General features: G+C 43.7%; 1 protein-coding gene across 1 annotated transcript in view; it reads right to left on the bottom strand.

The window, feature by feature from the left end:
• Positions 1 to 5,625: 5,625 nt before the first annotated feature.
• Positions 5,626 to 12,755, bottom strand: part of PLXDC1 (plexin domain containing 1) — a 52,641-nt gene continuing 45,511 nt past the window's right edge. The window contains exons 12-14 of the mRNA XM_033170262.1: positions 10,523 to 10,555; positions 8,461 to 8,621; positions 5,626 to 6,623 (exon numbers count right to left, since the gene is read on the bottom strand). Of these exons, the coding sequence (XP_033026153.1) occupies positions 6,522 to 6,623; positions 8,461 to 8,621; positions 10,523 to 10,555 (296 nt within the window). The 3' untranslated portion in view covers positions 5,626 to 6,521. The remainder of the gene's footprint in view (positions 6,624 to 8,460; positions 8,622 to 10,522; positions 10,556 to 12,755) is intronic.

Raw genomic sequence — 12,755 nt, 5'->3', positions numbered from 1 at the left:
AAGGGCCTGCATCTTATTCGCTGATATGTTACCTTTTCAACAGGTGGAATCTGGAGCAAGGCTTTGCCAGCGAGAGCTTAAAAGATAAGGGGATTTTATTTTTATTTTATTTTATTGTAGGAGAGAAGGCACTCCTTGATACAGTTGGCTAGGATATTCTGTGACTGGGATGGAAAACCTGTGGCCCTCAGCTTGATATCATGCAGTCCTTGGTCTAATTTCATGCAGGTGGCAAGGAGAGGGGAAATGGGAGGGAGGGGAGAGGTTGGCAGAGAGAAAGAGGCAATTGAGAGGCTAGTGGATCACCCTTTAAAGAACTTCACTTCCTGTGATGCCTTGGAGACAAGTCATGAGAGTGAGAATATTTTTCCCATGCCATAGATTTGGAGAATGCATAATACTTCATCTACCCAACAATTTGCATTACAGTTTAAAAGTGGATGTCTTTAAAAAACACCACTAGAGGTCTCTTCTAACTCAGAATTATGTTAGATCCAGCGGAGGGGAAGTCAAGTGGCCAAATATAAGCCTAACTTTTGCAGATGAAAGTATTTACATATGCAAGACTGGATATCCCCTTTCACTTTAAGTTCAGCCAACAACCCCTGCCTAATATTTCCTAGCTGGTCTTCTGGGGGGGAAATGGATGCACCACATACTAAACTCTCCAAAATACTTGACTTACTATCTTGGTGTCACAAATTGGCTTTTGAAAAAATATGTTTATATATTTTGTTACTGTTTTTGCAAACAATCCAGGCAAATTACTCCTCTGATCTTCTAGGAGAAAGAGGGTACAGTATGCATAAACTGACCTAGAACTAGGGCAGGGAAAACCTCTGTTGCAGTTGCCAAGTGACAGTTTGTTATATCTCATTGGCTCACTACTTGCAGCCACTATTTATAAAAAGAAGAAGTGGAATTTTACCGTATTATTTAATTCTGTAAACAAGTTCTGCAGATGTTTCCATCTTTCAGTTATGAAAATTGGAAGAATGTGGTTTGGGTTCTTACACTAGATCATGCCAACCTTTACTGATGTATTGGGAGTTCCTGCTTTCTATCTCATGTTGTGCCCCTCACGTGACAAGACCATTCCTGCAAAGCTGTTTCTAGGAGTTAGGGGCTTTGGTCTTCTTGTCTGCACTGAAGATTCTGTGGCTATTTTGGGGGGTGGGGTGGGGTGGGGTGTTGGTCCATGTTTACAGTGTTTTTTTGACCTTGATTATATTCTCTATCTGGTCCCCTCTTACACGAGAAGTTGGGTGATTCTGGGGCAACTGAGCCAGCCACTGAATTTTTCCTTCCTAACGCCGATTTCTGGTTGTTTTCAGAAACATAACACAGATGCCTGAAATTGGCAAAGGAGCATAGGAGACTATTAGCACACACATGCTTTATTTCTGGCTAGCAGTAATGGAAAGAGTCCAGCTAGCCAACGCTCTGTGTGATTGTTTATTTCACTGCACGCTCACTAATTGTGAAGCCATTGCATGCAATAAACACCCACCGCACTTCCTACCTGTACATGGTGACATGCATTCATTTTCCTTACTTTTATTTACTATTTTTAGATCCTTACTTTCTTCCATCATGGAATGAATTTAAGGTGCTGTTCACAGCGTTGCAGGACCAGGCATGGGACTTCCCATACCCCAACCCATATAAATAAGAGACAAATCAGACTGGGTTTTGGATGAAAACAGGCTACAACTTTATTGAATACAGATGAAAGAGCTTTGGCTTCGGCATGGGGCAATCTACTGTAAATACTTCCGGCCCACCTGCTGGAAGTGACATGTGGTCAATCCAGGCCGGGGTTCCTAAGACTTACATCCAAAGGGTGACCCCCACAGGGACCGGCGTCTGGGTTAGTGCCTTTGGCCCTGGCCCCTCTGGGTATGCGGACGTGGCCACTCCCCCTGGAAACCTTTAACAGGATACCTCAGCATTTGGAGGGGCAGGCGGAGACTACAACCTCCCCTCTGTCCAAAACAAGGGATTGTCCCAATGCTCAACCAGTTGTGACAAATTGCTATGAGGTAGGCAAAACCACCAGGCCAGTGCCAATTAGCCCGGTGAGCAAAGTCCTACCTGGCCCCATAAAGAACGACGACCACTGTAGTCACAGCAAAATCATTGCCTATCAGTGTAAACTGTGGGTGGATGGAGAAAAAAACCCGGCACAGGAACAAACAGGCCATGCCCCAGGTGTGGGCCGCTTAAATGGGCAGGGGGCGGATCCGAGGGAAGCCCACCGTGGGCTCCATTAGCTCTGCCCCCTGGCACAGCCCACGTTCCAGCCTGCATCCCCATTCGCCAATGCAGGGTGCAGGCTAAGATCCAGCTACTGATATGTGGTGGGGGCATATGCCAGTTTTCTCCTAGCTAGGCTCCAAGAATGGAAATAACCTAGGGAGAAAGAAGACTGGATGTATGGAATGTGGTGGGTAGCAGACGAGTTCAGCAACCCCGTTTTGCATGCTGCTTTTCCAGTTGAAATTGTCCCTACCTCCATCCCCCTTTACCAGGTGTGCACAGAGGTGACCTGTGTTTAAAGACACAGTCTTTTGCTGCTGCATCTCATTCTGCTCCCCATCAGTTACAAAGCAAAGGAAAAGATTCCTTGCCGTTTACCAATGTGACCTGAATCTTCATTTGCATCAGCCATCAGCCATAGCAATAAAACAACAAGAACAGAAATAAAAAGTCAATTATATAAAATACATTTTAGGGTTTTGAATCAATAGTCAAATAGTGGATCTTATTCTGATTGCCCAGCTAAAAACCTTGCAGTCTTTGCTGTCACCTGCTCATTTTGACCTGCCAAGAGAAAGGACACTGTGGCAGTGGTTGGGCGACTGGGAATGGACAATAAAAGAGGAGTGATCATCTCATTCCTCAAGTCTTTGCGCACTGGATACATGTATTGTTTTGCTTTTAAAAACCACCATATGGGCGAATCTTAACTATGAAAATTCTGCAATTTAACACACACCAGTCGTGATCTTTGCTCTTTTTTATTTTGAAAACCAAAGCAATCCCAAAAAGTACAAGTATTTAATATTTTATATATTAGTATCAACACTGCATTCCATGCAGACAATCTGTACTAAACGTCTTGCCACAAGCTTTTCCACCCCACCCTCCTCAACATTGAATTATGCTGTAAATTCAAGTATGCAGAAAGAAAAGTAGGCCTTGCCTTGCTATGAGAGATAATGAATTTGGGGTTCAGATCTTATTTGCTGTGGACATGAACTGAATGGGTCATTTGACTTATAGGAAGCTCTTGCATGGTTTTTATTTTACAGAATTAGATGTGATCAACACATCTAAAACCTGCAATTCCACATGTAGATTCTTTACCCAGCCATGAACTTCCAACAGGTACATGGAGACAGCAGAGATTCTCAGGCCAGCATGGAGACCTGAAATGTCAGCCCAGGACACACAGTGTCTGTTTTTATAGTTCTAATGCAGTACTGAAATGCCCCGAAAATGCCTTGTTAAAACTCCTATGAAAGCATGTCTATATTGGAGAGTGGAAGAACTACATCTCAAGTTGTGCTTCTCCTTATTAAATTCTTTCCCCCTACTCTTTGGCTACTTCTACACTGGGCATTATATCTGCGGAAAAGCTACACTTTCTTCACTGCTATTTACAGGGCATCTGTACGACACTATGAACCAACCAAACAACCACCTCTCATGTTCAGCTTCCTTTCCTCACTCAGAGCTCAGAAAACCCAACTTTTTAAAATTCAGTGGAACAGTTGCACAATTTCCCCAGGTGTACATAGCTTGTCACACCGCGATTCTGGCCAACTATGGTCTGTATAGATGGCTTCTGCCATTTTTTTCTCTATGGTCTGTTTCTACTTTCTTGAAATCAACCCAACCCTTATCACTTTTTTTTGCCCTAAATTGCAGCAGGGGGGGAAGGTAAACAGTGTTTCCGTGCGCTGCTCTGGTTCGCCAGAAGCAGCTTAGTCTTGCTGGGCACGACTTGGAAGCTGTACGCCGGCTCCCTCGGCCAGTAACGCGAGATGAGCGCCACAACCCCAGAGTCGTCCGCGACTGGACCTAACGGTCAGTGGTCCCTTTACCTTTACATCTCTGCCATTTACCTTCTCACCGGAGCAGTACCTATTTATCTACTTGCACTTTGATGTGCTTTCAAACTGCTAGGTGGGCAGGAGCTGGGACCGAGCAACGGGAGCTCACCCCATCGCAGGGATTCGAACCGCCGACCTTCTGATCAGCAAGCCCTAGGCTCTGTGGTTTAACCAACAGCGCCACCTGGGTCCCTCTATAAGTTATAGACTTATACAAAATCAGTTACGTACTATACATTAGATAATTAGCTCCTGAGGAAACCCCTGGGACAGATAGGCTCAGCCTGGATACGGAATGAAGCTACAACACCCATAGATGCATAAGTTTAGGAGACATGTCCACTAATAATAATAATAATAATAATAATAATAATAATAATAATACTTCCTCTCGTTGCTTTCTCTCTCTTTCTCCAACCAAGGCAGCCCGGCTGCTGTGGTGCTGTTTGTGCCTGTTTTTATTTTTTATTTTACCCCACACCATATGCAGAAATGGCAAAGTACAATGTTTTTATTTTAAATCAGCCTTCACCCTCCAGATTTTTGGGACACTGCCTCCTATCAGCCCCAGCTGTGCTGCCTGGGATCGATGCGAGGTCTGACCCAGCACACCTGGAAGGTTGGAGAAGCCTGCTTTGAACTCTCAGAGCCAAACTCCTTGTTACCTTCTGCACGGCACTTTACAGACACACATCTCTTCCCTGAGTTTCCTGGTAATTTTAAAGCAGGCATGTCATGCCGTGAGTGTCAACATGCTGTCAGTTCTTTCCCGCCTCCCTGCACAGGGCAGTCGATATATGCGGGGAGAGCAGCAAACACAGAATGTGACGGTGTCACATCGCTTGTCCTCAAAATATTACCTGAAGAAATGGGATAAGAAGTGTGGGTCATCGCGGTCACCTTGCATTACAGCAACAGGTGAGCTAGCCCTTAGGATAGGTGCAAAATTTGCTCAGGCACATATTTCTCTTGTGGCCATACAGATATTCTTGCAATGACTTCAACATCAAAATATTTGTTACAGTCTAATTTTAAATGTGGATTTTTTTTCCCCTGGGAGGGAGCTGGAGCTAGTGGGAAAATCTGGGACTGACAACCATGACTCCCATCATGTAGTGTAGTATCCAAATTAGATTTGGGGGGGGGGGGGGTTGTCCAGTAGCAGCACTTTCAGGAATGTGTACCAGCATTTTACAAGTACACTTTATCACCCTAACCCACTGGGAAAACATATGGGATAACCATCATACAAGATAAAGAGGACAGAACAGGAACGCCACCGTTTCCAAGAAAAAAACAAGCTCTATATGTGCCACGAGACTCCCTTGAAAAAGACCAGGTCTTGATTCCTAACTAAAATCTGATTGTTAGTAGGATCAGACAGAGTGGGCAGAGAGAATCTACTTTAATTCCCTCCATTTCTTTCATTGAGATAAGGTAGACCTTTCTCCTTCTCATTGATAAAGTACTAATGAAAACAATGAGTAGAACTCGCTCTTAAAAAAAAAAACACCCAGAAAAGGAAAGCTAAGTCATATAGCCAATTGTGAGGTGAAGCTGGTAATTCACAGCAGAAATAAGACAAACCATATTATTGTTTTCAGGGTCTGAGGCCAAGTTTGTTACATATTTTATCCTCCGGCTGGGGTGATTACTGTCAATTGCAAGGCCTCCTTAATTAATGCTTTCTTTCTTGTGGCTCAAATTTATACCGTCATTACAGATAAATATGAAGGTGGCATTTCAGGCACAGATTAAGCTCCCCACAAGCCACAAATGTCAGGCGCTGCATTCAGTAAGTGCTGCAATGACACTGAGATATTTGAGTCAGACCAACTTGTCCCATGATAACTATAATCCGTAAGCATCTTTCAAGGGTTTATTCAGAAGGCAAACTTCAATCTCTCCCACCAGAAGCCTAGATTTCCCCCTATCCTAACCTTTCTTTGGACAGTTTAATGTATTTGTTTTCCTACCGTTTGGGGGCTTAAAAAAATTATGCGTAAAACCCTCCATAACACACAAGCATATTTTTTACCATATGTCTCAGGTGCCTGAGAAAAGCAGGAAGAGTGGTGCAGGATTCTTTTCCCTGTCACTGAAATCAGTTGTGGATGGCTACACCTGAAAACAGCCGATATGAAGTGGGCTCCTCTGCAATAAAAGCTTTGACTCCATTGTAACTTTCCCCGCTAAACCACCCAGAGGCCACATGCTAAATCTGTATGCCTTTTGGGTCCTCCTGTATCCATTTCAATTCTTTTTTGGGGCTCTTTAGGTGTTTACTTCCTCACTTTCCCCTTTTTGCTATTTCTTCAGTTGTGCTCATCGTGAAACAAACAGGAAACGGGAGGTGACGTTTTAAAGGTGCGAGAGCAATTTAAAAAGAAGACGACGCATTCTTCAGCATTGATCCGCTTCGACGAAACCCTCCTTCTCGTGGCCAGATGGCTCCACTTCGGTGTAGTTTCTGAACTTCATGGCAGGCCATTGGTGTGGCCTCCGCTGTGGCGTGAAGAAAAGAAGGGCGTCAGTATGTGAAAAGGGTTGGCTGTCACGATTTGCACACATACACACTATACATCAGCCTTCCTAAAGTTGCGTGTTTCTGGACCCCAGTCCCCACCAAGCATAGCCAGTGATCAGGGATGATGGGAGATACAGTCCAAAACATCTGGAGTGTAATGACCTCTGGCAGTCTATCAAGCAACGATAAGAAGTAGTGACTTTCCAGCAGTTTTAGGTAAATTTATTTACAAAAAAAGACACATCCAGAGCATGGCTTCTCGCCTGCTCGCATTTACGGTAGTCTGAAATTTCGTCCCTCCCACAGCAGGAAAGACGGCAAACTCCCGCCTTTCCCCTCTTGCCCTTCTGTTGCCCTCTGATCTTATGCAGTCCCCTAGAATGGGGACTAAGAGGCTGGCCTGCCCCCTCCTCACGTCCACTCGACACAGACTCAGATCTCTGCTTATCTGCTGATTGCCTAGCAACGCTCTGGCTGTCTTCCAACTCTCCCTCTTCTTGAGAGCTAACAGAGTCTTCCCCAGGAAAGTGGGTCGAACTGCCCTTCCTCGACTCTGTCAGCCACTTCTCATCTGCAGAGTCAATCTCTGGTTCACCTAGTTCAATTTCTGAGTCTAATTCTTCCCCTGCGCTCTGGGGGGCCACGTTCCTGACATGGAGGACCCCAGGTTGGGGAAAGCAGCTATACATTCTCAAACCGATCTAGTGATTTCTTATATGTGCATGAGTTGTTGCGCACAGAGCTGTTATTCCTAAAGATGAGTCCCACAGTTCAGTGGCAAAACTTATGCTTTTGCATACAGAAAGTCCCATGTTCAATCTTTTGCATTTACAGATTGGGTAAGCAGGTGATGAGAAGGACTTTGACCAGAGACCCTAGAAAAGCCTCTGCCAATCCGTTCGGGGCTGGATGGACAAATAGGCTGGCCCGGTATAAGGCAGCTTCCTGATCTCTATACAGATCAAAAGGAAGGACATGGCAGCATGCACAGGCCCTGCAGAGAACTATCCCCTCTACTTGAAAAATAAAACAGGGCAGTTTGGCCACATAGAAGCTCTTTGTGTGCATATCAAACTGCATAAAGGGATCTGGATTGCAGTGATTATCCGGAAGTAAGTTTTATTCGTTTTGTAGAAATACCGTGCGTATTTGGGAGAGTTCCTTCACTCTCCTCCTTTCTAATTCTGCCAGATGCATAAATATATTTGCAGAAGTAATATCATGAAAATTACAGCCTCAAAGGTAAAGCCATCACCATTTTATATTCTATATTTTAGTGTCTTCTTCTTGAATAGCAACTGCAAAGATTGCTCAGGTATAGGGCCTTAGGTACACTTCAGAGCATTAGAACTGCTGCTGAGGACCCCAAATGGAACGTGGAAAATATAGCACAAACAAATCTGTGAAGCAGTATTCAGCAAGTACTGAATCTTGTGCTCAAAACTTTATTTTCAAAACAACATCCGGGGGGGGGGATTCTGGTGCTATGTGGGGTAACATATCAAATTAAGATGGTGCCAAAGAGGGAGGAAACGGGTGAAGACCAGCCTGGAGAGAAGATTGAGGAGATGGGAACCTAAAGGTTTGTCATTTTCTTTCTCAATGCCCAACCGTTTTTCAAGTTGATTATCTCCAGGGGGCATTGCACTCTACATCAGGGAAAACACTTGGCTAGGGATCAAGAGGCGGCTCACAATTTTATTTTATAGACAAAACCTCTCAAGTGCTGAGAGAGAAGTGGCTCTCGGGTAGCAATCTAACACCCACTCACCTGGAAGCAAGCCTCAGTGTGGCTTACTACGCTGTTAAACTCACCTTAATGAAGAACAAAGCAGCATGAGATGTAGGGTTGCTTCTGATGTAGATCCCAGCAAGAATAATGGCTGCTATGAGCAGGACTGCCAGCACAATTCCAACGATGGTTCCTGTATGGAGCTGGGATTCTACTTTTTTTGCAGGGAAGTCGTCTCTCAAACCTTCAGGGGAAGTTTTCATAAGGGTTGGGGAGATAATGTGCAAATTACTTCAATACAGCCACAACAAAAGAAAAAACAACAACAACAACAACAACAACAACAACATAATAATAAACCTTTATTGTCACTACACCACCTGTGTGCAGTGAAATTAAACGAGCCCCCCCCCCCACATACACTCAGTCAGGATCAACCAGGTGAGCTTTGTTTGATCAGTTATCAAAAAGAGGCTGAAAGGTGCACCATTTGTGGGTGCCATTACCCACAATGCCTTTAGGGTGGACTAAAAAACCACTGTGGATCTCAGTTAAAGTTAGGCCTTCCAAGATATGGTTGAACTAGGCCATGTTAGGGAGGTTCCCTCCCAGACACACGGCGAAGAATCTGAAGAGGAGGGAGGGCAGACTGAAGGGAGTAGAAATTTTGATTCCTTCCCACGTTGAGAGTGATGTAAGCCCCTCTTGCTCTGGAATGCTGGCTGTCAATTCTCAAAGCAGCACAGGAGGAGGAGGAGGAGGGACTGGCTGCACCCGAATCTCCTCAGAGCCAAAGGAGGAGCCGGCTATTGGAGCAACGTAAGCCCGGCAAGAGGTGGGGCAAAAGGTGGAGAATATCCTGCTGGCGCAGAACACGTCATCCAGCAGAGCCAACTGGTTCATCCAGTGAGGGCTGAGCGAAGAGAGCTCAGACTGCAGAGACTTTGTAATTACTTAATAAATCTAAAAATAATAAAACTGCCAGCTTGCTGTGTCTTGTGTGGGAGAGAAATCGTAAACCTGCCAGGCCATTGCTTTTGGGGATATAGTTATCTGCTTTCCTTATTTATAATCTACCCTTTGCCAAACAGTCCCAGGGCAGAAATAACATCACATTAAAAAACACACCATAAAAACAATGTCAAAAAGGAATAATAATAAAATAAATAACAAACGTTATAAAAGTCATAATAATGCAATAAGGCTATTGTGAATTAAGAAACTTTTGATACTTGAATGGATACAAAAACTTATGGAATATGCAGAAATGGCGAAACTTACCAGAAGAATAAGAAATCAAGTTAACAAAGTCTTTATAAAAGAATGGAAATGGGTTTACTGAATATTTACAGATAAATTGTAAACAGATAAAAACATTGGCAGGATCATTGTAATAACCTGAAGTTCATTAGAGTATATATTTAAAGAAGGTGAATAAGTGAGCAAATTAAATTAATTAGGATATGCAGAAGACATTAAAAATGAAATTAAGGAACCGCAGAAAGAGGGGGAAGGAAGTCAAGTTTTAAAATGTCAAAATGATTGTAAAATCGGTGAAATGTATAAATCTGAAAAGTGTAAAAAAGAAAGAAAAAGAAACTTTTGATACTTTCTTCCTCCATAGTTGTGCATAGAAATATTCACCAAATGAATGCCAGGTTTTAGGAATATGGCAGTCAGGAGGGGATTCAACTATTTGGGCCTGTGGCTTCCTTCACAGGGCTATAGTCATAGAGCTCCCGTTGCTCTGTCCCAGCTCCTGCCAACCTAGCAGTTTCGAAAAAACTCCAGTGCAAGTAAGTAAATAGGTACCGCTGCGGCGGGAAGGTAAACAGTGTTTCCGTGAGCTTTTGTTTCCATCACGGTGTCCCATTGTGCCAGAAGCAGTTTAGTCATGCTGGCCACATGTCCCAGAAAGCTGTCTGTGGACAAACACCGGCACCCTTGGCCTGAAAGCAAGTTGAGCGCTGCAACCCCAAAGTTGCCTTTGACTGGACTTAACCATCCAGGGGTCCTTTACCTTTAGTCATATGGTCATCGCAGGTGAAACAGCAGTTCAGGGCACACCTCACATCCCCAGAACATGGACATTCCCACACATACTGTATGCATATCCACTAGGCCAAGAAATAATTATGCACTTACCGTCTTCTGGATTTTGGTTCAACTTTGTATCATCTATAAGAAAACAAAAACAATAACAAAAAAGGATATAGGCTGGTTTGGCAAAGTCTTTCGGAGTGTTCAGATTCCTAAGTCCGGCTGGTAATCCTGAAAACAAGGTACTTTCCAAAAACATCATGGTTTAAATGTGGTATTGAATTAATGAATGGCTTATAGGCCTGGCTGTGGAGGACTGTGGTCTGTTTGTTTTTTAATTGTGGCATTTAATTGCTCCATCCATCTAACTGCTCGATATTTTGCTTGTTATTGCTGTTATTCTGGGTATGTGTTTTATGAATGAATGAATGAATGAATGAATAGTTAAAAATTACAAGGGGAACTTTGTTGCTTCCAGATGTGGAAGCATCCATTTAAGAGCATCCAGTGGTTGCTATTCTGCTTTATACAGGTAGGGAATAGCAACTCTGCTTGCAGACAATTGCAGCCAGGTGTTCAATCATGAAATATTGTGGAGGGATCTGTGGTGTGTGCATCTGGGGGAAAGGGTTAAATAATCCTTTATCCTTTGATGCACTGTGGATCATGATCCCCCACACCGACTTGCAATTTAGGAAAGGTGGAGGAAGAAACAAATACAAAGGCAATACTATTTGGAAAATGAAGGGTTAATGTGGTCGAGAAAGAACCACAGAGAATGAAATATTCTGCACATTAATTGCAGATTTGCAGACAGGATGAAAAGCAAAGGAAGCTGGACAGCTCAGTCAGTAGAGCATGAAATTCTTAATCTCAGAGTCGGGCAAAATATTCCTGCATTGAGGGTTTGGACTAGATCAGGGGTAGGCAACCTAAGGTCCGGGGGCCGGATGCGGCCCAATCGCCTTCTCAATCCGGCCCGCGGATGGACCGGGAATCAGCATGTTTTTACATGAGTAGAATGTGTCCTTTTATTTAAAATGCATCTCTGGGTTATTTGTGGGGCCTGCCTGGTGTTTTTACATGAGTAGAATGTGTGCTTTTATTTAAAATGCATCTCTGGGTTTTTTGTGGGGCATAGGAATTCATTCATTATTATTTTCAAAATATAGTCCGCCCCCCCCCCCACATGGTCTGAGGGACGGTGGACCGGCCCCCTGCTGAAAAAGCTTGCTGACCCCTGGACTAGATGGTCCTTGTGGCCCCTTCCAACTCTCTATACCTTTCCACGTACAGAAGTTGACTGGACTGGTGGTTGAATCTTATTTCAGTACCGGCAACAGGAAAGAATCTTTTGCCACACTTGAGAGCAGTTGGCTAGTTACAGGGATGTAGGCCAGGCCGTATCATATGCACAGCTCTGTCCTCTCCAACAGAAGGGTATAGCCAGAAGAATCGGGAGAAACAGCCAGGGGGCTACCACTGCAACATCCCAGCATCTGCTGCATGAGGCAGTAATCTCTCTCTGTCTAACGGTAGGGTTGGCCCCACGCTTAATTGTTTCTTGTATCCCTATATGGAATTAGCACTATCTGCATGTTATAAAATATTAGTATCATTCCAAAGAATAATACTTTTTTAAAAACCAATCTCTCTCTCTCTCTCTCTCATATGCTTGTGAAGACTGGATTTCAAGCGAGATCATCTGCTCATCCACTTGTCTGCTCACACAGCTTATTCAGAAAAGCACGAAGTGTTTACTCGGAGAGGTCATCTGAGCAAGGGCATAACTCTGTCTTCCTGTTTTACCACAGCTCAGCTCCTCTGGAAGGAATGAGTAAGAAAGAAGGAAACATCTTCTCTCCTCTTGTCACTTAACAGCACCCCCTGGAAGAAATTATTTGGGCTCTGCTTTTACAGGCAAGAGAGGAAGGCACAAATGGCATCCAAATAACTAGGATGTCAGCCACATTCATAAATATAATCTCCATTAGCTGGCTCCAAGGAGCTGGACTGTAAGGGTAAAAGATTATAAAAAGAAAAGAAAGAAGGCTTCTGTGGTGTCTTCGCAGCTGGCCTAGATTTATTTCATGTTTCAATTTCACCATCAGGAAAAACATTCCTATTATAAATGTACAAGTTTCATCATTTTATCAGCCTCACACCATCATACATACATATGTTATAATCTTTTTGGATAACCTCACGAGTGTAGCTTGGATGCCTTTTCAGAGGGTAAGAGTCCCAGGAAGACTTGAGGCCCAGTACCATGGTGATGGCTGTTGTGTGCGCATTTGTTTTGTCTCAAACCAAGCTAAGAAATTAACCTCATGTTTTA

The sequence above is a fragment of the Lacerta agilis genome, chromosome 14, assembly GCF_009819535.1.
Source record: "Lacerta agilis isolate rLacAgi1 chromosome 14, rLacAgi1.pri, whole genome shotgun sequence".
Classification (NCBI taxonomy): domain Eukaryota; kingdom Metazoa; phylum Chordata; class Lepidosauria; order Squamata; family Lacertidae; genus Lacerta; species Lacerta agilis.
Note: the sequence above shows the minus strand (reverse complement) of the source record. Positions and strands in the feature narration are given on the sequence as shown.